The sequence below is a fragment of the Onychomys torridus genome, chromosome 1 (assembly GCF_903995425.1).
Source record: "Onychomys torridus chromosome 1, mOncTor1.1, whole genome shotgun sequence".
Taxonomy (NCBI): domain Eukaryota; kingdom Metazoa; phylum Chordata; class Mammalia; order Rodentia; family Cricetidae; genus Onychomys; species Onychomys torridus.
In genome coordinates, this window is record NC_050443.1 from 176241447 (window position 1) to 176268880 (window position 27434).

At 49.6% G+C, this 27434-nt stretch overlaps 1 protein-coding gene across 1 annotated transcript in view; it reads left to right on the forward strand.

Annotated features, from left to right (window-relative positions):
- Vwa2 (von Willebrand factor A domain containing 2) overlaps nt 1–27434 on the forward strand; it is a 46222-nt gene that overhangs the window by 16890 nt on the left and 1898 nt on the right. Inside the window, exons 5-13 of the mRNA XM_036167602.1 lie at nt 3160–3269; nt 14361–14552; nt 18192–18325; nt 18880–19012; nt 20626–20681; nt 22705–22812; nt 23700–24272; nt 26194–26745; nt 27057–27182. Of these exons, the coding sequence (XP_036023495.1) occupies nt 3160–3269; nt 14361–14552; nt 18192–18325; nt 18880–19012; nt 20626–20681; nt 22705–22812; nt 23700–24272; nt 26194–26745; nt 27057–27182 (1984 nt within the window). The remainder of the gene's footprint in view (nt 1–3159; nt 3270–14360; nt 14553–18191; nt 18326–18879; nt 19013–20625; nt 20682–22704; nt 22813–23699; nt 24273–26193; nt 26746–27056; nt 27183–27434) is intronic.

Genomic DNA, 27434 nt, shown 5'->3' on the forward strand with positions numbered 1-27434 from the left:
GGAATGGAATCCTCGGGCAGGGCCTGTAACAGAGCCAGGTAGTGAGGGACCTGGGAGCTTGCGTACAGGAGTGACCCACTCTGTGAAGGAATGCAGAATGGCTCCATCCTGGATGCTTGGGGAGATCAAAGTGGGTTTAACCTAGGAAAGACTTTGTCTCAGCAGGCCTGAGAAGCAGGGGCTGAGGGAGGGAGCTCGGACAGAAGAACAGGTAGAAGAAGGGCTTGCTCCACAAGCATGAGGACTTGAGTATTCCCCACACCCACATAAAAGCCAGACATGGTGCTACACAATTGTCAACCCAGTACTGAGGAGGTGACAAGTGTGTAGCCACTCTAACCTGACTAGTCCCCAGGCCCCAGTTAGAGACCCCGTTTCAAAACACGGAGAGACACCACCCAAGGTTGGCCTCTGGCTTCTTCATGCTCTCTCAGATGCAAAGACACAAGCACATGCACAAAAGCCTTGAGGAACAGAAAATGGTGTCTGCCTGGGTGAGCCAGTGACAGGCACTCTGCAGAAAGGCATTGCTGGGAGGTGCTTGTGTGGATTCAGGGTTTCTGTCCTTTCTGTTCACGGTATTTGGTTTGCCATTTATTTTGATTCCTTTAGTTTTAGGGATGTTTCCAAGTAGCTTTGTGGATGGCCTGTTGTTCAGGTAGAGTTGAAGTGTTTGAAGTCTTCCTCTTAACACAAACTCAGACACTCACTTCCTGCTTTAATGGCCCTGTGACTGGGGTGCACACAGAGACCTGGGTGGTTTGCTTCTGTGTACAGTAAACTGAAGATAAAAGGCAGCCAAACCACCAATTAAATGAAATGCCTTAGCTATCCTATTTCCTGTGTGCTTTGATTTGAAGCTGAGTTCTTCCTGCTTAATCCAAGCAAGTGGCTCCAGCTGCTGGTCTCCAGAGAATCCCTCCCACTCCTTCAACCAAATAAACTCCTTCCCATGGTGAGTAGAAGGAGGACAGTGGAAGAAAATCTGCACCCACACACTCCCCACTCACAGACCACACCACCTGCTCTGATCACCAGACCCCACTATCTGTTGGACCCCTACATCTTCCGACCTGTTCTGAGCAGCATTGCAGACCCACTTGGTGCAGGCACGGGCACATGAAGACACGGTTCCATTTTCTCCTTGTCTATAAAAGTTAGCGTAGTCTACACACTACTCTCTGTCTCTTGTCTTTTTATAGCATATTATCTGGGCAATCTCATCATCTCTCTCTATGTGGATGTATAGGTATTGCCGATAACTAGCCATCATGAGGATGTGCCAGGACTAATTAGCCAGCTCCATTGATGGACTGTTGCTGTCACAAATACACTGTGATCTCGTAAATGCCTCCTTTCACTTGTGTAGAAGAATATCTCCAAGATAATCTCCAGCAGCCATAGGCATTCTTAGCTGTTAGTGTTGCCCTCCATAAGTCTGGTACCAGTTTGCATTCCTACCCACAGTGGCGGAGAACGATTCCCTTTGCAGACACTGCATCTGGTTTTCGTTGTCCTTGTTTGTTGTTGTTGTTGTTGTTTTTTACTGAGCTGATAGGAAAACAGTATTGTTTTCCTAAGGCCAAATGTCCTGCCATGAAAGAACCATTTGTTTTTCCCTTCTCTGATCTTTGTTCATGTCTTTGGCCAGTTTGCTGCTGATCTGTTGTTCTTTTGCACATGAGGAAACTAACCCTTGCCTCCATGAGCCATGATTCCTTTCTGTTTTGTCTTTACCTCTGACTATGTGAAAGTCTGTTTTACCCAGAAGTTTATTCCAAGCACTGGGATTTATCAGACTTTACAGCATTTAAAAATTCAAGACTGGATTTTAGTTCCTAGCAAACAAGGGTCTTCTCCCAAGAGTTCTTCTAGAATGTTCCTGGGTAAGACACAGCCTTGCAGCTTGCATGCATTTGCACTCCTTGTGTTGGTGGTGGGGTGGGGTGTCTTTAGAGCTGCCGAGGTGCCATGTGCTGAGCAGACAGTCTTCTCCACCAGTTTGAGATGTTGATTCCTTGTTATGTTCCAAGAAACTGCAGCAGGCTTCCTGATGCTAGACTTTTCAGGTTCTTCCACTGATTCCCTGTGCCATCCCCTCTCATGGCCACCCAAGACCTAATGTCTTTCTGCTTTTAGCTGCCAATAGCTTCCTGACTGTGGGAGGCCAGCTAGGTGAACCAAGGGCATTAAGTCGTTGTCTCCCAAGTACTGGGCCTGCTGAGGGCCTGCATTGGGGACTCAAGAAGTGTCTTTGCTCATTTGAAATCTTGGCCACAGTTGACCTTAGTTCAGAGACTCTTGACTGAGAATGTGGCAACTCCGGGATTTGGTGAGTTTAGGATTAGGAGCTGTTTGGGCCCTGAAGAGGAAATACAGATGTTACAGTGCTCATGACTCCAGATGCTCAGTGCCCCAGCTTCTGTCTTGTGAGACACACGTGTCCAGTTTTCTCCTATGGCCTTGTTTAGGAAGCAGACTCTGTTCATTCTCCACCTCTCACACTCCCTTGCCTCTTCACTACTGTGTGTCCCCATTTTGGGAGCCAATTGTCCCCCTCTGACTCTCTGGTCTAGAGACTTGGCAGGAGCAGGTCATCAGGGGGTTGATGGCTATGGTTAGGTTAGGCAGTGGCCTCTGGAAACTTTGGCTAGATTTGAAAGCATTTTGCTGCCAGTCTGTGTCTGTTCCTGAGGAGGCAAGTGGTATGACAGGGCTTTAGAGAAGTCCAGATACTGGAAATCCAGTGGCCCAGGCTGCCTTTGCTTGCTAGTCCAAGTGAGCCTTGCACAGTGTCATCTGTATATGTTACTGTGGTCTTCAGTCATGAGGCATTAACTGGGCCCCTGTGGATCAACTGAGATAATGCATGAGTTTGCACACAGCAGCACCCAAGCCAGGAAGCATTCAGCAGATGCCTAAAGCTGCTTGCAGCTTGGCCGGGATAGCTGCTAGATGGGTAGCAGATAGTGAACTGCCATAGCAGGACACAGATGTGTCTGACCAAGTCCTTCCAGATTCTCCAGCTGGTCTGTAGAACCATGGTTCAAGGGAGGCTGTCCAGAGATCCCGCACAGGAGACACATGGATCTGTCTTCTCTGGAATGATAATGATTTGACTGAAGTCCCTGGGGCCTCTGGCCCTGTCCCCTCCTACAGGTCCGAGTGGGGGCCTTGCAGTTCGGTTCCACTCCTCATCTGGAATTCCCCTTGGACTCCTTTTCTACACGACAGGAAGTGAAAGCAAACATCAAGAGGATAGTTTTCAAGTAAGTATTATGGGATGGTGCCATGATAACACTAACGCTCACTGCCTGCTTGCTGCTGCTTCCTCTTTCTCTCTCTCTCTCTCTCTCTCTCTCTCTCTCTCTCTCTCTCTCTTCCCCCTCCCTCTTTTTGAAACAGGGTCTCATTGTGTAGTCTAGGCTGGCCCAGAACTCCCTCTGAACCCACAGAGATCCTCCTGCCTCTGCTTCCCTGAGTGCTGGGATTAAAGGCGTGCGTCACCACACCTGGTGAAGCTAGCTGGACTTAGAACTGCTGCCTTGAAGGGTTTAGTCCTACTCACTTCCCACCTCAGCTGTGCATGCTGGGTAATTCTCAAGCCTGCCCCTTATTATTACATGATGACATACAGGTGGAAATTTAAAACACCAGTTAAAAAATTGCTACTATTATATGTAGTTGGTCAGTTACCTAGAGGAGAGAGTTAATGAAGGTCCTGTTAGGGTGAAGCATGTAAGGTTAGGGAAAACACGGGGTATCAGCCTCAGCTATCCCTGGAGACCTCTCAGCTTTGGACGTTCAACACACATCTCCAAACCTCACTTTTTACACCCTGAAAAGTAAGTTTCCTTCTGTTCCTGAAGGTGCTTTAAGATTGTGGAGAGCTGTTCATGTGCTCATCTGCATACACAATCATAAATGTATGAAAATGCAGGAATGTACGCCTGTGCTCATCTGCACGCGCAGTGCAGGAATGTATGTATGCCTGTGCTCATCTGCATACACAGTGCAGGAATGTATGTATGCCTGTGCTCATCTGTATGCACAGTGCAGGAATGTATGTATGCCTGTGCTCATCTGCATACACAGTGCAGGAATGTATGTATGCCTGTGCTCATCTGCACGCGCAGTGCAGGAATGTATGTATGCCTGTGCTCATCTGCACGCGCAGTGCAGGAATGTATGTATGCCTGTGCTCATCTGCATACACAGTGCAGGAATGTATGTATGCCTGTGCTCATCTGCATACACAGTGCAGGAATGTATGTATGCCTGTGCTCATCTGCATACACAGTGCAGGAATGTATGTATGCCTGTGCTCATCTGCACGCGCAGTGCAGGAATGTATGTATGCCTGTGCTCATCTGCACGTGCAGTGCAGGAATGTATGTATGCCTGTGCTCATCTGCATACACAGTGCAGGAATGTATGTATGCCTGTGCTCATCTGCACGTGCAGTGCAGGAATGTATGTATGCCTGTGCTCATCTGCATACACAGTGCAGGAATGTATGTATGCCTGTGCTCATCTGCACGCGCAGTGCAGGAATGTATGTATGCCTGTGCTCATCTGCACGCGCAGTGCAGGAATGTATGTATGCCTGTGCTCATCTGCATACACAGTGCAGGAATGTATGTATGCCTGTGCTCATCGGCATGCACAGTGCAGGAATGTATGTATGCCTGTGCTCATCTGCATACACAGTGCAGGAATGTATGTATGCCTGTGCTCATCTGCACGCGCAGTGCAGGAATGTATGTATGCCTGTGCTCATCTGCACGCGCAGTGCAGGAATGTATGTATGCCTGTGCTCATCTGCACGCGCAGTGCAGGAATGTATGTATGCCTGTGCTCATCTGCACGCGCAGTGCAGGAATGTATGTATGCCTGTGCTCATCTGCACGCGCAGTGCAGGAATGTATGTATGCCTGAGCTCATCTGCACGCGCAGTGCAGGAATGTATGTATGCCTGTGCTCATCTGCACGCGCAGTGCAGGAATGTATGTATGCCTGTGCTCATCTGCACGCGCAGTGCAGGAATGTATGTATGCCTGTGCTCATCTGCACGCGCAGTGCAGGAATGTATGTATGCCTGTGCTCATCTGCACGCGCAGTGCAGGAATGTATGTATGCCTGTGCTCATCTGCACGCGCAGTGCAGGAATGTATGTATGCCTGTGCTCATCTGCACGCGCAGTGCAGGAATGTATGTATGCCTGTGCTCATCTGCACGCGCAGTGCAGGAATGTATGTATGCCTGTGCTCATCTGCACGCGCAGTGCAGGAATGTATGTATGCCTGTGCTCATCTGCACGCGCAGTGCAGGAATGTATGTATGCCTGTGCTCATCTGCATACACAGTGCAGGAATGTATGTATGCCTGTGCTCATCTGCACGCGCAGTGCAGGAATGTATGTATGCCTGTGCTCATCTGCATACACAGTGCAGGAATGTATGTATGCCTGTGCTCATCTGCACGCGCAGTGCAGGAATGTATGTATGCCTGTGCTCATCTGCATACACAGTGCAGGAATGTATGTATGCCTGTGCTCATCTGCACGCGCAGTGCAGGAATGTATGTATGCCTGTGCTCATCTGCACGCGCAGTGCAGGAATGTATGTATGCCTGTGCTCATCTGCATACACAGTGCAGGAATGTATGTATGCCTGTGCTCATCTGCATACACAGTGCAGGAATGTATGTATGCCTGTGCTCATCTGCATACACAGTGCAGGAATGTATGTATGCCTGTGCTCATCGGCACGCGCAGTGCAGGAATGTATGTATGCCTGTGCTCATCTGCACGCGCAGTGCAGGAATGTATGTATGCCTGTGCTCATCTGCATACACAGTGCAGGAATGTATGTATGCCTGTGCTCATCTGCACGCGCAGTGCAGGAATGTATGTATGCCTGTGCTCATCTGCATACACAGTGCAGGAATGTATGTATGCCTGTGCTCATCTGCATACACAGTGCAGGAATGTATGTATGCCTGTGCTCATCTGCACGCGCAGTGCAGGAATGTATGTATGCCTGTGCTCATCTGCATACACAGTGCAGGAATGTATGTATGCCTGTGCTCATCTGCATACACAGTGCAGGAATGTATGTATGCCTGTGCTCATCTGCATACACAGTGCAGGAATGTATGTATGCCTGTGCTCATCTGCACGCGCAGTGCAGGAATGTATGTATGCCTGTGCTCATCGGCATGCACAGTGCAGGAATGTATGTATGCCTGTGCTCATCTGTATGCACAGTGCAGGAATGTATGTATGCCTGTGCTCATCTGCATGCACAGTGCAGGAATGTATGTATGCCTGTGCTCATCTGCATACACAGTGCAGGAATGTATGTATGCCTGTGCTCATCTGCATACACAGTGCAGGAATGTATGTATGCCTGTGCTCATCTGCATACACAGTGCAGGAATGTATGTATGCCTGTGCTCATCTGCACGCGCAGTGCAGGAATGTATGTATGCCTGTGCTCATCTGCATACACAGTGCAGGAATGTATGTATGCCTGTGCTCATCGGCATGCACAGTGCAGGAATGTATGTATGCCTGTGCTCATCTGCATACACAGTGCAGGAATGTATGTATGCCTGTGCTCATCTGCACGCGCAGTGCAGGAATGTATGTATGCCTGTGCTCATCTGCACACACAGTGCAGGAATGTATGTATGCCTGTGCTCATCTGCATACACAGTGCAGGAATGTATGTATGCCTGTGCTCATCTGCACGCGCAGTGCAGGAATGTATGTATGCCTGTGCTCATCTGCACGCGCAGTGCAGGAATGTATGTATGCCTGTGCTCATCTGCACGCGCAGTGCAGGAATGTATGTATGCCTGTGCTCATCTGCACGCGCAGTGCAGGAATGTATGTATGCCTGTGCTTCATCTGCACGCGCAGTGCAGGAATGTATGTATGCCTGTGCTCATCTGCACGCGCAGTGCAGGAATGTATGTATGCCTGTGCTCATCTGCATACACAGTGCAGGAATGTATGTATGCCTGTGCTCATCTGCATACACAGTGCAGGAATGTATGTATGCCTGTGCTCATCTGCACGCGCAGTGCAGGAATGTATGTATGCCTGTGCTCATCTGCATACACAGTGCAGGAATGTATGTATGCCTGTGCTCATCTGCACGCGCAGTGCAGGAATGTATGTATGCCTGTGCTCATCTGCATACACAGTGCAGGAATGTATGTATGCCTGTGCTCATCTGCATACACAGTGCAGGAATGTATGTATGCCTGTGCTCATCTGTATGCACAGTGCAGGAATGTATGTATGCCTGTGCTCATCTGCATACACAGTGCAGGAATGTATGTATGCCTGTGCTCATCTGCATGCACAGTGCAGGAATGTATGTATGCCTGTGCTCATCTGCACGCGCAGTGCAGGAATGTATGTATGCCTGTGCTCATCTGCATACACAGTGCAGGAATGTATGTATGCCTGTGCTCATCTGCATACACAGTGCAGGAATGTATGTATGCCTGTGCTCATCTGCACGCGCAGTGCAGGAATGTATGTATGCCTGTGCTCATCTGCATACACAGTGCAGGAATGTATGTATGCCTGTGCTCATCTGCACGCGCAGTGCAGGAATGTATGTATGCCTGTGCTCATCTGCATACACAGTGCAGGAATGTATGTATGCCTGTGCTCATCTGCATGCACAGTGCAGGAATGTATGTATGCCTGTGCTCATCGGCATGCACAGTGCAGGAATGTATGTATGCCTGTGCTCATCTGCATACACAGTGCAGGAATGTATGTATGCCTGTGCTCATCTGCACGCGCAGTGCAGGAATGTATGTATGCCTGTGCTCATCGGCATACACAGTGCAGGAATGTATGTATGCCTGTGCTCATCTGCATACACAGTGCAGGAATGTATGTATGCCTGTGCTCATCTGCATACACAGTGCAGGAATGTATGTATGCCTGTGCTCATCTGTATGCACAGTGCAGGAATGTATGTATGCCTGTGCTCATCTGCATACACAGTGCAGGAATGTATGTATGCCTGTGCTCATCTGCATGCACAGTGCAGGAATGTATGTATGCCTGTGCTCATCGGCATACACAGTGCAGGAATGTATGTATGCCTGTGCTCATCGGCATGCACAGTGCAGGAATGTATGTATGCCTGTGCTCATCGGCATGCACAGTGCAGGAATGTATGTATGCCTGTGCTCATCTGCACGCGCAGTGCAGGAATATATGTATGCCTGTGCTCATCTGCATGCACAGTGCAGGAATGTATGTATGCCTGTGCTCATCTGCATGCACAGTGCAGGAATGTATGTATGCCTGTGCTCATCTGCATGCACAGTGCAGGAATGTATGTATGCCTGTGCTCATCGGCATGCACAGTGCAGGAATGTATGTATGCCTGTGCTCATCTGTATGCACAGTGCAGGAATGTATGTATGCCTGTGCTCATCGGCATGCACAGTGCAGGAATGTATGTATGCCTGTGCTCATCTGCATACACAGTGCAGGAATGTATGTATGCCTGTGCTCATCTGCACGCACAGTGCATGAATGTATGCATATGGCTGGGTCATGACTTAGATTATAAGTCAGCTCATATGTAATGTTCCTCATTCATATCTGTATACAGACATATTTTGTGTGTATTATTTATGTATATAAGTACACAATCTGTATGTAACTATTCTACATACATACATGCACATGTATATTTAGGTACACACACATTATACACACTCTTTCCACTAGTCCTCACAGAAGAGAGAGTTTGATTTATTCAACTCTGAGCTCTGGATCTACCCTGGTCTCCTCTAACCCCTGTCCTAGAGCCCAGTGACATCCTGCCAGGGTCTCCTGTCCCAACCATTCATAGCCATCAACTTCAGTTTCGAAGGCCCTGAGCCCTGAGGTCCTTTTCCCAGCCAAAGGCCTCTGTCAGCTCACCTGTGTTCTCCAACATCTGAGGCCCCACACAGGGCACAGCAGAATCTTGGTGGATTCTGAAGCCCCCAGGGTCTCCTAGGAAGCATTCGTGACATTATCACCCCAGACTGTTTATCTAGCCCTTTTCTCTGCCCTGGGTCTCCCAAACAGGAGGAGTGGAAGCCATATGCAAAAAAAGTACAAAAGGAAAAAGTACCCCAGTGCTTTGAAGAGCTAACTATGATGAGAATGTCTCCATGTACCTACTGGCCATCTGTGTACTTTTGCTGGAGAAATGGTCTATTGAAGAGGTTTCTTCTGGGGATGATAAAAATAGAAAAAAGTGTATGGATGGGTGGGTGGGAAGAGATTGTGAAGCATCATCCCTCAGCACATGCACTTACCACACACTCCCTAACAGTTCTGGCCCACGCCTCTTTTCTAGCTTCATTGAAGATGTTATCATTCATGACATGACATCACAAACATTAAGAATGCCACAAGGTGGAGCTTAGTGAGATGGCTCAGCCCTTGCTGCTCTGCCTGGTGACCTGAGTCCAATTCCTGGGACTCATGTGGCAGAAGGGGAAAACCAACTCCTGCAAGATGCCCTCTGACCCCACAGACATACCATAGCATGCATGTTCCGCCGTCCCAATAAACAAACAAACAAACAAACAAACAAATAAATAAATGTAAGGAAAAAAGTTTAAAAATCCCAGAACAGTCTGCAGGGGGTCAATGAAGGAGCACCTCTGTCTGAACAGGTTCAGCTCTTCTTTGGGGACGTGTTGAGCGCTTTGGCATCCTCTTCGACAGTGAGACAGCAAACAGAGCAAGGAGGCAGTAGCTCTCTGTGGGCCCCAGCTTTGGGGTCACTGAGGACATCACAAGTGAAGCTGTGCTTGTGTGCACTGAGGCAGAGGAGTGCTGGTCCAGTGGAGGCAACAGTGACTGCCCCATGCCCTTCTTTCTCCGACTGGTTAGGAAAGCACTTCTTACACCCCTGGTCTGCTAGCTTTTCCAGACCAAGGGCAGCTTCCACAGTGTGTTACAAAGCCCCTAACTACTGCATTCTCGCTGTTTTACAGGCTGTTTTAGATGTGCCAGTCCAGCCTCCCAGTATTGTCCTGGCGATGACATAAAGTCAGAAAGAATGTAAATGGTGGCTGGTTCTTGGATGTCAGAGCTCCTGGCTAGCTAGCATGCATGGGCTTGCCATTCACTTCATTCACCTCACAAGAGCCCAGTCCCAGGACTCCTGTGACTGAACCCTTTGTGCCTCTCATAACTTTGTTAGGACACTGTTTCCTCAGTAAGTTTGCTTTGCATAAAACCATTTCCAGCCTTCTCTTTTAAGGGCTAGTTTTTAATCATGCATGTGAGTGTGGGTGGCTTCAGAGGTCAGAGGTAGGTGTCAAATCCTGTGGAGCTCCAGTTGTACATGGTCATGATTCACCTGATGTGGATGCTGGGAACCGAACTTGGGTCCTCTGGAAGAACAGTGCATGCTCTTAACCACTGAGCCATCCCTCCTTCCTCCCCAAGCCTTTTCAGCTGTGTGTAACTCACATTAAAATTTTAAACATAGCTTTAAAAGTATTTGGCATTTCAAAGTATTTTGTTATTTTTACTATATATGATTTGGTATACACTTCTACATGAAACTGTATTGATGCTGATCTTCTGATAAGCTGAATAATACATCTACCACAGTGTGTTTAATCATTTCTCATTCCCTCAGGAAACACTTGAGTTGGAGCCTTGGATTTTTATTTATCATTTTCAAAAGCTCAGGTCAACTTCCCCTCACTTGAAGTGAGGTTTCTCATGTGATATCTTTCCAAGTCTGCCCTGTGGTAGCTTGCTTCTATCAGACTTGAACTCATGGGAGTGGGCAGAATTGGTTTAGAATGTATATTGTCTAGTCCTGAGTAATATATCAGTCAGTCTGAACTCACAGAGACTAAGGTCTGAGAATGAACATCTTTAAGTAACTGATTTTTATGTCTGCTGGGACTTGAGGTTCATCTGCAAGCTCAGCTTTCTTACAGTGACCTGCGGGTGATAACCAACCCTGATGTTACTCACTCATCCATTTTGTCCCTAGACCGCACCAGTCTCCCTACTCTAGCATGGAAGTCCACTGGACTCAGGCTAGGTCACTTTTCAGCGTTCACCTGGCTAAACCCTCACAATAAAGGTATTTGAGCCCCTTTAACTCAAGAGCCCTGCTCTTGATCACTTGGCTACACTGATAGCAAAAGCTTGGATGCTTGTCTCCGCCTCTCCACAAAGCAAACCTAACCTCCGCCTGGGACCACAGCCTACTGCAAACCTTTGGCTTTCCATTTGGCTTGGTGCCATGGTGATGTCAGGAGAATCTTGGCATCTTAGCCTCTGACCACCTTGTGTGGAGCCTGCTGCTGAGCTGAGAACAGATGCAGAGATGGAAATGGTCTATGGGGTAGTAAGAGTTTCTTCTCATGCCTCAGAGGCCAGAGTCACTGGGAGATTCACCTGGCCTTGGTGGGAAGCCAGCAGAAAAGTTAACCTGGGCAAGGTCAGTGGGATACAGAAAGAAGGGGACAGCCAGCATGTCACCCATGTGCTGGACTATGAAGAGGATGGATACCATGACTCATGGTGGGGAAGGTGTTGGATCTTTGAATAATATTAGCATCTTTCTAGCCACAGGCTGGTGACAAGGAAGAAGCAGGTCTAGACCCACTCATAAAATATGAGTTGACAGTCTCAGACTCCCAGGCCTTAGACCTGTAATGAATTTTGTGTGTTTTCCTCTCCATTAAAACAAAACAAAACAAAACACATCTGAGTTGAACCCAAGACTTCCCCTGCAAGTGGTAAATAGAAAGGAACACAGTGTCACTCTGAAGGTGATGGGGCAGCCTGGATGAGAAGTGCCTTTTGTTTTGGTTCTTAAGCCTGTAGGAAGAGCAACAGTGCTGGATCGGGAGGAGAGTGGTGTCCTGGAGTGAGGGCAGAGCCTGACTGAGAAATACAGAACCAAGACTATGGCCAGGAGCCTCTGAACTCAGTGCTGCCCGGGCAGATGCAAGGCACTCACTCCTTGACCACCAGGCACCTTGGCATTGGGGGGAGTTTTATGAGCAGAACACACAGAGGGGTTGTCAGACATCCTCAGTAAAAGCTTGCAGGTATGTGGTCTCTGTACAATGTACAGAAATGACGGGAATGTCTCTTTTCCACTAAAACTATGAAATGGGCAGCAGGATCTTTGTTTCTTTGAACATTGCTGACCCATAGAAAGAAAGAACATTGGCCTCAAATTAGCTCAAATGGGTTTAAACTCCAATTCTGGCCCTCTACTAGGTAGGTGAGAAACAGGTGGATTGGCCGGGAGACTGACTAACCAGATAGGTAAGAACTTGGGGCTGGGCAGTAGTGGTGAATACCTTCAATCCCAGCACCCGGGAGGCAGAAGCTGGTGGATTTCTGAGTTTGAGGCCAGCCTGGTCTACAGAGTGAATTCCAGGACAGCCAGAGGTACAACACAGAGAAACCCTGTCTTAAAAAAAACAAAGCAACAACAAACAAAACAAAAGGAACTTGGATTCCGGAAGCAGAGGGCTCAGGGTTCAAATCTTGTCTGTACCCATCATGACCTGTTTAACTTCAGGCAATCTTTTTTCCTCAGTCTCAGGAAGCTATGATGACAGTACGTGAGACTACACTAAACTCACATGTTGTGTGTCTGTGTGCTGTTAAATGAGAAGAATATTGGAATATATACATATCCATGTGTATATATTCCAAATAGTTAGCTGTAGGGATTACATTGAGAAACAGAAATGCCAGCTCGGCACTGTAGTTTCATCTATGTAGGAGATAGGAGCCTGGAGAAGACTCTGCTCTGGTAAACTAGTGGTCGTGGCACTCCAAGTCCTGCTGGTGTCTTCAGCCGCTAACTTCGATCCAGTACGGTGAGAGCCACGGGGCCTGGGAGTGCTGCTGACATTTGTTAACTCAGAAGCTGCACAGAGAGAATTACCTGTAAAGAGCTTGTGTAAGTTAGAAACCAAGACAAGCTCTGGGAGATGATGACCCCGGTGCTCCCACCATGAGGAGCCCAGCTCTGTCCCTTCTTCGCCAAACACACACCCGTCTCAGCTTTCCGGGTCAGACTCTGTCTTTACTAGTTAGCACTACTCGGTGACGCGCGTTCCCTGGTTCAGCCTGTTTCCTGACAGCTCCGCGCACACGGATTCCTCCTCTCAACGCCTAAGATGCCTTCTTGCACGTATACTTTTTTTAAAATCTGGGCCTGGGTTATTTCTGTGGTGGACTCATGCTCTGATCCCTGTCCTCCAGTTTACCATCTTTTTACGACAGTCCACAGTACAGATGAACAGTTAAAGAGATGACTTTTCAGTTGATGGTGTTGCTGCTGTGTCGTCCATTGCCAGTCTTCACCTAAGAGCTAGTTCATGTCAGGCTTTGTTAATGTGATGGAGCGCCACAGAGAGAACTGCCCACTGAGAGACTGCAGAAAATGAAAGCAAGACTATTCTGGCTCTTTTTGCCCATAAATACTACCCAGGCCTAATGCGCATGCTCTTTCCCATCTCTCTGCTAAATGCGGAAGACTTGGCCGACTCAGAGGAGGGTGGGCCTTCACTAAAGTGAGCAGGCTCTCCAAGTAGCCACTGGGAGGAGAGGTGCCTAGGCAGGGGACCCTTGGCAGATCTGCATGAGGCATAGCTATCTTTAGCACTCGCTCTCTCTCTCTCTCCCCCTCCCTCCCTCGCTCCCTCCCCCCCTCTCTCTCTCTCTCTCACACACACACACACACACACACACACACACACACACACACACACAGAATGAGAGCAAGCAAGTGAAAGAACAGGTAGGGCTGTATCCATGTTTCCAGTAGGTTAGATGTTTGGACATAAGAATGGCAGCAGGCCCCTCTCAGAGGACCGAATTAAACGCAGATATTGTCTACAAATATAGTGTATATATCTGATATACATTCTGTGTATTGTATGTACATGCCCTCCATCCATCAGCATCACGTGGTGATGAATGATGCCTCAACCATGCTTTTCACGTGGTTAACCACTGTAGTGATTCCATCCCCTTCACAGTTGCCCATGTTGGAGAGACTCTCCTCAGCTAAAAGGTTTGGCCTCAGTAAGCTGACCGTTCACTAACTTTAGATCCATTGCGATGAGTTAACAGTTCTGGCTGGCTGACAACCAAAGCCAGCTGGTGGCCTGGTGAGTCTATTTTTGGTTTGGATGGTGGAAATGTCCCTTTGAGCCTTTGCTAGGAGTCACTGCTCTTGCCTACCCACAGGAACCCATTTGCCTCTGAGCTCTCTTCCAAACGTCCCCCACTCACTTCTTCCTTGTTTTCCTCCTGTCTTCAGAGGCGGGCGCACAGAGACAGGCCTTGCTCTGAAACGCCTGCGCAGAGGGTTCCCTGGAGGCAGAACCGGTGCTGTGCCCCAGCTCCTTATCATTATCACAGATGGCAAGTCCCAGGGGCCCGTGGCTCTGCCAGCTAAGCAGCTGAGAGAAAGAGGCATCGTTGTGTTTGCTGTAGGGGTCCGGTTTCCCAGGTAAGTACTTCAGTCAGTCTGCATCAGCCCTCACACAATGGGGCCAACATGACTTCATAGCCACTGCAAGATTGGGGGGCTAGGAGAACCGATTGGTCTTTGTATCTCTAACTTGTTTTGCTGGTTCTGGCTACAGTGCACAACACATGCCAGCCTTTGAAAGCACTGGGTTTTCATGCTTCCCTCGGCTTTTAGCTGAACATTTGGTTGTAAGCATCAGAAATCAACTCAAACTTATTTGACAAAAATAGAAATCAATGGAATCACCACCTCATATGCCCATGTGGGTCAGAGCCATGGGCTTCATTGCTGCTCAGCTCCACCCTGTCCGTCACACGTCTTTCAGCCTGGGAAGGTTAGGGTTAGGAGCTGAGGTCATGGACAGCATGCCAACCCACAACTTCACATCTCAACATTGGGTGGAGGGCCAGAGGAGAGGGAAGGGGGAAGGACCATCTCCAGCTTCTGCTGGCCCAGTTCTGAGCAGCCTGAGTCACGTGGACACCAGGTGCTAGCAATGGGCAGGGAGTCTATGAGAGGTCTATCCTCCTCCATCCACCCTCATCCAGGGTGGCAAATCTGCATTCCTGGAAGAGAGGGACACATCTCCTCTCCCCTCAACATGATCTCAACCTTAAAAGTGGACATGTACCTAGTCCTCGGGTCTCTAATTGTAGGTTTTAGGTGAGGTGACCTTGAGCTGGGCACCATGCTTACATTTAGACATTTGATCTTTTCTCTCAGATCAAATGGGTTTCCTCCTCATGTTGACACTAGTATGGGATCTTAGAATAGAGACTGTACAGATGCCCATCTCATTGGAAAGAACTGGACAGTAAGACATGTGACTTCAGGTGAAACGGTGGAAAAGGGAAAAGGGTAAGGGATGGTGGGGACAGGGTGCTGGCTTTGTTAGAAGGGAAGCTGCAGAGGCTGCTTTGAGGAAGTTTTGTTTAAACAGGCAAGGTAGGTGGTAGCAAAAACCTAGGCAGTAGCTGTGGGTAGGAGCCCAAGCAAGTAAGCTTCTGAATTGCAAGAAATACAGAGCTGAAGCGTGATCCTAATTAGTCTTAACAATAAAAACCCGGAGTCAGATATCGAGGGTGAAAGCTGAAAGATCAGAGCAGAGCAGTGACCACTAGAAACTTCTTACCTCTACGAATCCTTAGACCAAATGCGGGGCCCCCTGAGATCTTGTCTCTACCTCCCTAGTGGTGGGAATAAAGGCGTGAGCCTCCCATGTGCTGGGATTAAAGGTGTGCACCACCACTGCCTGGCTCTGTTTCTCTTTTAAACTGGTTCTATCTCGTGTAGCCCAGGGTGGCCTTGAACTGCTGATCTTCCTGCTTCCTCCTCCCAAGTGCTGGGATTAAAGGTGTATGCCACCACTGCCTGGCCTCTATGGTTAACTAGTGGTTAACTCTTGCCCTCTGATCTCCAGGCAAGCTTTATTTGTCAGAACACAAAATATCACACAACATGGAGTGGGCAAGGGAGGCCATGAGTACTCTGCTGTGGGTGCTGGACAATGGCTCACTGGGTAAGAGTGCATGCAAGGGTGAGGACCTGAGTTTGGATTCTCAGCACCCATGCTTAATAAAAGAAAAAAGGGTGCAGCTACACAGACCTGTAACCCCAGAGCTATAGGGACAGTGACAGAAGAATCTGTAGGAGTTGCTGGCCATCAGCCTTGCACCAGCCCATCATATGCACACATACACATCACACCACACTGTACATACACGTGCACATACACACACCCCCATACACCCCACACATACCCCACCACCACCACCTGCATGCTATACTTATATATACCATACATACACCACACACACACACACTATACATATACCACACACACATCACTCATACACCATACATACACATACACCCATACCCACACCACACACTCACCACCCCTACACACACACACAAACATACAGATTCTATTTGAAACTCTGTTGTGGGTATTGCTGAAGACCTTGGAGTTTATTGTGAGCAGAATGGAAAGCTCTTTGGGGTGTGGGGACAGAAATGGCATTTTCAGATAGTCACACTGGCTGGGGCACTAGGGTGGGGGCTAGTGCCCAGCTAGACCAGAGACAGTTCTGTTCAAAGGATTAACCTGCTGGGGTGTGCTCGGCCACGCTGGGGCGTGACGGCATGCTAGGGCACGCTGGGGCGTGTGGGGGCACGCTGGGGCGTGGGGGGGCACGCTGGGGCGTGTGGGGGCACGCTGGGGCGTGTGGGGGCACGCTGGGGCGTGTGGGGGCACGCTGGGGCGTGTGGGGGCACGCTGGGGCGTGGGGGGGGCGGAGCAGTAGAATGGCTGCTGAGTCAGGTTGGATTGGGAGTGGAGAATGAGGATTTTGGCCTGAACCCTAGAGTGAATGGTGGTGCCATGTCCTAACACAGCAGCAATGAAGACAAGACACTTCAAAGAATGCTGATTCCATCTCTGCCCCCTTTCCTGCTAACTGAACCTGTTTGCTGATGCTTCTCCACTCTGGCGAGCCCCTGCATTCCTCAAGCAGCTTCTGAGAATGACTGTTGTTGGGCCAGAACAGTGGAGGGGGACAGGAAGGCCGCATCTGTGGCCCCCTTGTGTATGCCAAGGGTAACTGGGTGAGAAGTTTGGCCTCCATGGGTTTAAGAAGAGGGAGAGTTTGGCACTAGTGAAGTTTGGAGGGTGATGACTTTCTGGTTCTGTTTGGCTGAATTTCAGCAGTGGGTTTCTTCTCTTCACATCACAGACTACTTCATCTTCATTATTTTTAAGATGTCTGTTCCTTTGTGTCGGGGGCTGGGCACACATGCCATGGCGTACTTGTGGAGGTCAGAGGACTACTTGCAGAAGTCAGTTCTCCCTTTCCACCATGGGTCCCAGGGACCAAACTCAGGTCACATGAGTGCCCTTACCCACTCAGCCTCTCACTGGCTCTTCAACAAACAAACAAAGAAATTAACATTTGTTCCCTGTATTCCAAGAAGATTCTCATTGTTTTCTCTTCTTCATGACCAGGGTCGTCCCGAATACCATTTTGTGCTGGGCACTAGTGGTGACACCCTCTGGACACTGAGGGATTCTGGCTGCATCCCCTCCACAGCCATGTACCGCTGGCCTTAGGGCTCTTGTGTCCCATCTCAGTGTTCTGCTGCCACTGGACTTCCTTATGTGCTTTTCTCTTCCTTACTTCAGACAGCTGTCTCTCCTTTGCTAACTGGTTGTTTTTAAGAAGTTAATATTAAACTTAACAAATAGAAAGGAATGTGTGACAAAAGAAGGTACATTAGAAATGTATGTATCCATTTGTGTGTGCAACTATGTAAAGAATTCCCGTAGTTACAGAGTTTTGTTTTTCTTATCAACCATGACTTTCAGGAAAGCCAGTTGAATCCCTCAGCTTTCTGTCTTGAAAACCAGCTGCTGGGTCTGAGGATGAGGATTTGAGCACAGGGTGGCCCACAACTGGGTTTCCTTGAGAACTTCCTGAGTTTGCTTCTCAGCCTCACCTGGACAGATGAGGTTGCTATGCCGAAGTGACTTCTGGGTTGGTGGGATGGTTCTGTGGTCCACGAGTTAGGCAGGCAGGAAGAGAGAGGGCATGATATCAGCTGTTGGAATTTCTCCCCCAGGTGGGACGAGCTGCTCACGCTGGCCAGTGAGCCAAAGGAGCAGCATGTGCTGTTGGCTGAGCAAGTGGAGGATGCCACCAATGGCCTCCTCAGCACCCTGAGCAGCTCAGCGCTCTGCACCTCTGCTGATGCAGGTAGGACTGGGCAGCCTGCATAGAAATGGCCTTGACCCTAACAAACTCGGGGCTCCTGAAGCAGGGGCCTCCCAGGAAGGTTGGTAAAAGAGGCAGGCAGGCCCTGTCCTGGGCACTCTGTTCTGTCTCCCTGTGGCTGGCCTTGTGGCTTTCCAAGCTGGAGTTCTGAACTTGTATCTATGGGATAAGAGGAACCTGGGTTTAGGGTCAGTCTTGGGAGAACTCTCTCTCCTGTTGGGGAGAAAGAACCGAGTCCACACCCGCTCCTTGGCTGCATGGAGGAATTCAGAGAGGTTTTGAGCTTAGGACTCCTGTCGGGGTCCACCCCAGAACTAGAGGAACACACATTAGAAGGTACTTGTGTGCATGCTCCATGTGGAGCCCTGGCCAGAAGGAATCCTGAAACTGCCTCACTTTGGTGCTCTGCCTCAAGAGAGGCCACAGGTTCCACAGTGAGGGGTAGAGTAGGATCTCACAGCAGCCAATCTAGAGAGCAGGGGCAGAGGCAAGCAACATCCCTTATCTTACTGGGAGGGCACTGTCTTCTGACACAGATTGCAGGGTGGAAGCTCACCCCTGTGAGCGCAAGACCCTGGAGACCGTCAGGGAACTCGCTGGCCATGCCCTGTGCTGGAGGGGATCGAGACAGGCGGATGCTGTATTGGCTGTGCGCTGTCCCTTCTACAGGTTTGTCCACGTGGTCTGGGGCAGAGACACGGCACAGGGGCTATCCCCCTAAGTCTGAGTGCTCTAAAGCTGCAGGGAGATCAGCACTCTGGGTCCTGATGCTGGATATGGCTGGACAGATTGTAACAGAAAAGTAGGAGACCAGGGAAGGACTCTGAGGGACAGGGAAGGCACAGCTACTTGCCGTAGGTCTGTCAGTCTCCTGAACACTTAGCGTGGCCTGCCTTGGGGGCATTGGAAATAGAAGCCAGGGAGAGCCTGGAGCGGGAGATAGTGTTTGTATCTGGACCTGGGGGTGCATAGGGACAATCCACATGCAAGTTCTGTGCACATAACAAAACCTGGGGGATGCGCTCGCTCTCTCTCTCTCTCTCTCTCTCTCTCTCTCTCGCACGCACGCACGCACGTACGCACATGCATGCACCCACATGCTTTCTAAGCCTTCAGAGTTTTTTAAGTAGAGATTTGGACCTCCATGAGGCCGACAAGAACAGACTGGGTCCGGGGAGTATTTTCTTTGAGCAGCTGGCAGTTTAATGAACTCACTATTCCAGCAACTTCCCAAGATCTCCCTTGACATGTTCTATCAGTGTCCTTTGGGTCCTATTCCCTCCTCTGCCCACTCCCCCAGAAGTCCTGTGCAGAGGCCGTCCGTGAGCCTGTCTCCAGGTAGACAGCCTTCACAGGGCCTTCAAGTCCTGTTCAGAGAGTGGAGTGGCCAAGGCCCTAAGCCTCCTGAGGTGAGGCCATGTCAGAGGCTGTGGCCTGCCAAGAGGAGGCATTCTACCCAGCAGTAAGGAACACTTTCTGCCATGGCAGAGCCCTCAGTGGGGGCTGGATGATGGCTTTGGAGTCAGATGGCCAGTGTTCCTGTCCCCGCTCATGCTGCTTGACTGCAGTAGGAGGGGACACCCAAGAATGGTGGTTTAGTGTTACAACAGAGTGCTGGTTTTCAAGAGGCCTCAGGAAAACATCAAGTATGGTGTTTTTCAAATCCTCTTTGAGCTTTGGGGTCTTTTGTGGACACTGGTCTAGATGTATGGAAGCAGTAGGGTAAAGGGCCAGGGCTGGCATGCTGGGGGTGGGTGGCCTCATTATCAGAGCTCCACAAAACTCAGTTGAGAACTACAGATAGTGTTCTGATACAGAAGAGGGGACGGAAGACCAGAAGGAAATCCTGGTCACGTAGCCGAATCCAGAGCCAGATTCCCAGAATCGCCCCCTGCACTGTGAGCCTCTTGTAATGATGGGGGGTGAGTGTGATCAATCTGTGTGTGGGGGGTGCTCACATACATTTCTGACTTGTTTGCTCATGTTTCAGACAGGGTTTCTCTTCATAGCCCTAGCTGTCCTGGAACTCACTCTGTAAAGGCTGGCCTCAATCTCAGAGGTCTTCTGAGTGCTGGGACTAAAGGTGTGCACCACCATGCCCAGCTGCATTTCTAACTTTTGATATGACACCTAGTTAATACCTTTTATTTTTAGGGCGGAGGGGAAGGCTCTGGGTAGTTTGAAACATTCCCTACTTAATGTACCAAAAAGGAAATGAGCGTTTACTGCTATGATCTCTGACACCTTTGGCCATTCTACCACTGTGTTTCCTTGAATTGTAGCTGGAAGAGAGTGTTCCAAACACACCCTGCCACCTGCTATAGGACCATCTGTCCAGGTATGATGTGACTCTTGGACCCACCAGCTCTCCATAAGGCCGGTTTATAAAGCAACACTGACAGTCCTGAGCAGAGGTGGGGTTGGGATGAGTTCCAGGGCAAGAGGGATGGATGTTTAGTGGCCATGGAGTATGTACTGCTGTACTTAATCTTCATCTGCTTGATGGAATATTTTCACTGAGAATTGACTGATTGACGGCTTTGGAATTATTCCCCTTAGCCAATGCACTTTTCATCAATGAGAAACATCCTGAGTATCAAAAAGACAAATGGCCTCACATTTGTTTAGCATTATCTAGAATTAAACTTGGGGCTAGATACCTGAGTGATTTTCACCTCTGTCAAGTGGAGGTGAGGTTTACAGTATCGCTTTCTCACTATGTGCCTCATTCCTGGATCCTACTGAGATCCACTAGGTATTGCTTGAAGAAGGCCTTTATCACTGTAAAGTCCCAAACAGGAAGAACCATTAAGCATCATTCACCATGGTCCCCAGTGTGCTCACCATGAAGAGGTGTCCTACAAGCAAACATTGTCCCTGGGTGTTGTGTGTCTTTTTATGGGCTTGCCTCACCCAGTGAGATAAGGAACATGGACAGCAGTTTTCAGGCAGAGAGGGGAGGTTCCCAGCCTGGGTCAGGCAAGCCCCTTGGCACATCCTTTCAAAGTGTTGAAGCCCCAACGTCACAGATCTCTGTTATGGAGGAGAAACTGACACTGAGGCCATGGCTGTGGAGAAGTCATGGACCCCGAGTGACCTGAGCTTGAGTATCTGTTCTGCCCTGCACAGTCACCTGACTTTCAGTGAGAGACTTCTGCTCAGGAGCTGCAGCTTCCTGTCTGCAAATGAAGGTTAAATAGGAGTTTTCTTGTCTTAAGGTGGCTGTGAGGATGGAATGAGGCCTTGCTTGGGTTGTGGTTAGCCCAGGTCTTGTTCCCATGACAGATGTTCAATTAAAAGTCTCTGTTGCTATAGTTCTGAGCCCCCGAGAATTCACCATGATGCCCAGGCTGCTAGGACAGCAGGCCAAGGAGAGTGCACAGAATTTGCCTCAGCAGTTTCTATCATTGAAAAGTCTAGCCTTTAATCATAGTGATGTAACCAGCAAATGATAATATACTAATGTTTTTAAGGAAAAAAATTTGCCAGCTTCAATGGCAATACACTCAGCTAGTCCCTAAGCTCACACTAATGTGTGAAGATCCTTCCTGTTCTCTCTGACATTGGGAGGAAGGTCATGGGGGTTTAAACTGCTTTTCAATAACTGATAAGGAGCAATGAATTTGGGGAATTAGTGACCTCAGAGTACTGTTGATCAGACACTTTAGAAATGGCCCAACTTTGATTACACTGTGCTTTCCTGTGCTCCACACCAGCCCTGAGGAGGCATCCCTCCTGATCTGTACTTGGCATTCCAAAGCAAATTGCTACACCAGGACATCCCATGGGTTAGTGTGCTTTATGTCCACTAATAACATTGTAGGAAAAGTATGAGGGCAGTGAAGCTTGTGGGAGTGAATCAAGGTGCCCCATAGAAGTAGAGGCAGCTGCATTCATCACTGGGTGGCTGATTGTAATGTGATGAAAACTCACTGCTCTTCTGTGCCGGGAGGCAGAAGCCTTTGACAACCATAAGTAGTTCTTTAACAAAGAAAGGGGCCCATCAGCCCACAGCCATGCAGTTTCTGCCTTGATGCTACTGAGATCACTGTCCTTAGTAAACTCAAGTGAAACACAAGTTAGTCATTATGGTCCCTCTAGGCCCTTTCAATAGCCTTTAGATAATGATGGCCAATATCCTAATACCGCAGTGGGAGCACAGCTCCATAGACTCATCCTTGAGTAGCCTCTAATTGTCTTGGGCCTTGCCAAGGTCTTCTAACTGTACCCAGCCCCTCTTCTGGGTATTTGATTCTTTCTTGGCTGCTCTCCCATGGATGGTGTGGGCAGGGACCTCCCTTCAGTCAGTACTCTCCACTCTGTGTCTGTGTTCTTGGCTTTAATGAGTATTTCTCTGATAGGCCCCTGTGACTCCCAGCCCTGCCAAAATGGAGGCACATGCATCCCAGAGGGTGTGGATAGGTACCACTGCCTCTGCCCACTGGCATTTGGAGGGGAGGTCAACTGTGGTATGTATACCTGGGATTCCCAAGATTGACTACCTGGGGACAGGTAGGTCCTGGGTTCGCCCTTCTTGTCCCCTGCTAGCTACTGGGTAGAAAGCAGCCCTTTCAAGCTACCTTCTTTCCCCGTAGCCCACTGATCTGTCATATAGCACAGCCTCAGATACTCCATGATTAGTCCAGACGGTGGCATGGCTGGCAGAGCCGTTGAGTAGCCACTGCCTAATGTCTGAGCATGTCTGCGGCTCATTTCATATCTTCTACCAAAGAGGAGTAAGCAGCTCTGACTTCTTTTGGCTTTAAAGCCATGAAGTGAAAGGTTCTATAAGCCGCAGCTCATGGGGAGGGGCAGAGTTTAGACAAGCTTTCTGTGAGGTGCCCAGCACGGTGCCCAGCACGGTGCCCAGCACACAGTGAGAGCTGTTAAATTCCTCTCAAGTGTGCTGCCGCCGCTGTCAGCAATCCATATGGAACGAGTAAATCTCGTGCCTCAACTCTACTCAAAATCAGTCCAGGATGATAGCTGTACATCTCAAAAGCAGAACAGGGAAGCTTCTAGAAGAAATGTAGGAATGTATTTTCATGATCTTAAAAGCTGACAAAGCTGTCTCAGTGCTCGAAGGGCACTAACCACAATGGGGGATAAAGTCAGAGGGTAGATGCATTTTGCTTTATGGAAAGCAGTTGTACTGTGTCCCTCAGCAGAGGCAGTCTACCTCTGTCTCTTCTGTCTCTGTTGTGAGCACGGGACGCTTACTCCTAGGGCGCCAGTCTCTCCTGTGTCTTCCTGGGAGGTTCCTTGTGCTGGAAGTGGTGTGGCGGCATCTCCAGTGGGGCTGGTCTGCATACTGCATAACCCTAGATGACAGTCTGTATCACTGTGATTCTGACAGCCCCAAAGCTGAGCCTGGAATGCAGGATCGATGTCTTCTTCCTGCTGGATAGCTCTGCAGGCACCACTCTGGAGGGCTTCCGGCGGGCCAAGGCCTTTGTGAAGCGCTTTGTGCAGGCCGCGCTGAGTGAGGACTCTCGGGCCCGTGTTGGGGTGGCCAGTTACAGCAGGGATCTGATGGTGGCTGTGCCTGTCGGGGAGTACCAGGATGTTCCAGACCTAATCAGGAGTCTTGACAGTGTTCCTTTCCGCGGTGGCCCAACCCTCACTGGCAGTGCCTTGCTACAGGTGACAGAGCATGGCTTTGGAACTGCCAGCAGGACAGGCCAGGACAGGCCACGCAGAGTAGTGGTTCTGCTCACTGAATCACACTCACAGGATGATGTGACTGGGCCAGCAGATCACGCAAGGGCTCGGGAGCTACTCCTCCTGGGCGTGGGCAGTGAGATCGTGCAGGCGGAGCTAGAGATCATCACAGGCAGCCTGAAGCATGTGATGGTCTACACAGACGCTCAGGACCTATTCAGCCAGATCCCGGAGCTACAGAGGAGGCTGTGCAGCCAGCCACGGCCAGGTAAAGTTGTGCAGCCTAACCTAGGGCTCATCTTTCTTCTGCGCACCACTAACCATTCTTTCCTCTAGTGCTTGGGGACTAGAATCATAGTCACATGGCCAGCAGGGACTGAGTTTAGCACTCTGTGGGGACTTCCTGTGAGGACTAGATAAGACAAGCCACACATACCCTCGCATGTCCAAGCACTCTGCCCATCAGTGCCGCTAATTACGCTTGATCATTGTTATTAGTCTTAAGGAGTTCTGAGTCTACCAAGCCTGCTTGCGAATAGTGGCTTCTTCCTGGCCTCTCTGATGGTAGCTCAATAAAGAGAAATGCAATCTTGGGACATATGCATGTGTACACATGCACACACAAAGTGAACATTTTCTAAGACAGTACCTACCCTGTCTACCTGGCATGTGCTATGGCACTCTTCTGTTCTAGGGCTGGTTTTGTGAGTATTGGTCAGAGGGAGGGTGGCAGCCCTGGGAGTAGGCATGTGCATGCAGGGGCGGGGCTAGTACCAGAGACACCAGAGCTCGAACATCCTTGAGAGGGCACTTCAGTGCTCCCCTGAGGAGCTGAATGGAGGGAATTGCACATGTCACTTCGAATCTCAGACCGTGTTACCATCCCCAGTGGTGAAATTCCTCACTTCTATAACAGTGATGAGGACTGCCATGCCCAGTCCCATCCTGTCCCTTTAGGCCAGTCTCCTATGGCAAAATGATTTGGGTCTTAAGTATAGTTGCAGATATACAGAAGAGATGTGCCAGTTGCAGAGGGTTCCTGTGTTTGTTCCTTCACATTAGAATGGATCGTTGTTACCGTGAACAGACCAAGACTGATGGTACAGTGGTATTACTTGGTACAGTGCACCTTTGCTCAGATGTCTCAGCTTTTACCTGAAATCGTCTTGTCCCTGAATGCCAGTAGTGCCCTTTGCCCGGGACAGTTAGTGGGCCTGTCTCTTCAGGCTTCTGTGTGGCAGTTTCTATATTTTCCTTATGTCCAGTGTGGTTTTTAAAAGCCAGTAAATCTGGCTACCAGATCCTCTGACTCTGTATTTAAGCCTCCCCAGTGGCTCTCTGTGCATCTGGAAGCAACCTGAGCCCCTTCTGCTGGCTTCTGAGAACCTCCTGTCTGGCTGTTGCAATCTCCACAGTTCCCTCCTCTGGAAGATGAGGAAGATGCCTTCCCACTTAGAGACACCCCACCTGTGAGCTTCAGCTTTCTCCTCCAGAGCTAGCAGAAGTGTCACCTCCCCAGACACCCCCAAACTGCAGCTTGTCCTGCTGTCCCCTCAGCCCTTTCCCACTTTCCCCACCATGTGTGCTGACTCTGTTGCACATGCATGTTCGTTTCCCATCCACATGTCATAGATCACCAGTCTGCAGAGGGTGGGTATCATAATATTAGTGTCCTGTGTCCCAGAGGCAGCACATGGTGTAAGAGGACAGGAAAGAACTGCAGGAGTGGTCATCAGGGTCTCCAAAAGGACTCCATATGCTGGAGGCCCCTTTCAGACCAGAGGTGAATGGCCTGAGCCAGCAGGTGGTTTGGCTTTGCCAGCTCCTGGCTTCTGTGTTGAGGTCCAAGACCACCATTTGTCAACCAGCGGGAAGGAAAAGGTGGGGGTGGGGGTCGCAAGACAAGCGGCTTCCACTCGCACATGTTAGAATTTATAGTTTCAGACTTGGAAAGCACATTCCACTAGATGGAGACTACTGCACGGCCATATCTGGTGGCCAAGGAGCCTGGGAAATGGCACCAAAGTGGCCACTTGCATTCAGAAGGTGTATTTTAGAAGTGAGCTATGGTTATGAGGAGAGGAGGTGCTACATGGCAGTCAGCACACTGGCTGACCTCACCCAGTCCAGAACAGTCCCTGCATACCAGCCAGGTCCAGACCAGGGACCTCTTCTGTTTGCTCCTCCAGGCTGCCAAGCACAGTCACTGGACCTAGTGTTCCTGCTGGATGCCTCTGCCTCAGTGGGACCTGAGAACTTCGCTCAGATGCAGACCTTCATCAGGAAATGCACTCTCCGCTTTGACGTGAACCCTGACGTGACACAGGTCGGCCTGGTGGTGTACGGCAGCCAGGTGCAGACAGTCTTCGGGCTGGACACCCATCTCACCCATGCTGCCGTGTCGCGAGCCATGAGCCAGGCTCCCTACCTAGGGGGTGTGGGCTCTACTGGCACAGCCTTGCTGCACATTGATGACAAGGTGATGAGTGTCCAGAGGGGTGCCCGCCCTGGTGTCCCCAAAGCTGTGGTCATGCTCACAGGTGGGAGTGGGGTAGAAGATGCAACTGTCCCTGTCCAGAGGCTGAGAGACAATGGCATCTCAGTCTTGGTTGTGAGCGTGGGGGCTGTCCTCAGGGAGGCAGTGCGGAGGCTCGCTGGTCCCCGGGACTCCCTGATCCATGTGGCAGCTTACTCGGACCTACGGTACCACCAGGACATGCTCATTGAGTGGATATGTAGAGGTGAGTGGGAGGGAGCACACACCCTTAGAGTTACATGTCGTTATGAGGAAGACAGCTTCCTAGTCCTCATTTGCCATGTGTCAGCTTCTGTGCTAACTCCGACAGTCCCCCAAAGTCCCAGGTGTAACTATATTATACATTTAAGGGTCCAAGGATCCAATCTCATCAATCACGTGATAAGCTGTTGCTTCAGGACCAAGGGAGACGCTCTGGTGTTAATTCAGTTGCACGGCCTTTAAGATTGAACTAGGATTGCTTAGAATAGGGGGCCTTTGGGTCTGACCCCGGCTTGGGCACATTCTTCTTTGCAGAAGCCAAGCGGCCAGTCAACCTCTGCAAACCCAGCCCATGCATGAATGAAGGCACCTGTGTCCTAAAGAATGGCAGTTACCACTGCGAGTGCCGGGGTGGCTGGGAAGGCCCCCACTGTGAGAACCGTGAGTGGGTCCCTGCTGTTCAAGCATGGATGGGGTTGGTCTCCTCCATTCTGCCAAACTTGGCAGAAGGCAAGTTGTGCCATTCAGTCATTTGTCCCTTCCCTATGAAACATTTGGAAGGGTCTTATGTATCTCAGGCATTTTTTTTTTAAGTGTAGGAGATCTAGGCTGATAGCTAAGACAGATCTGCCCTTATGAAACCTCCATTCTAATGAGGAGACAGAGCCAGTGCATTGGTAGTATTGGAATGTG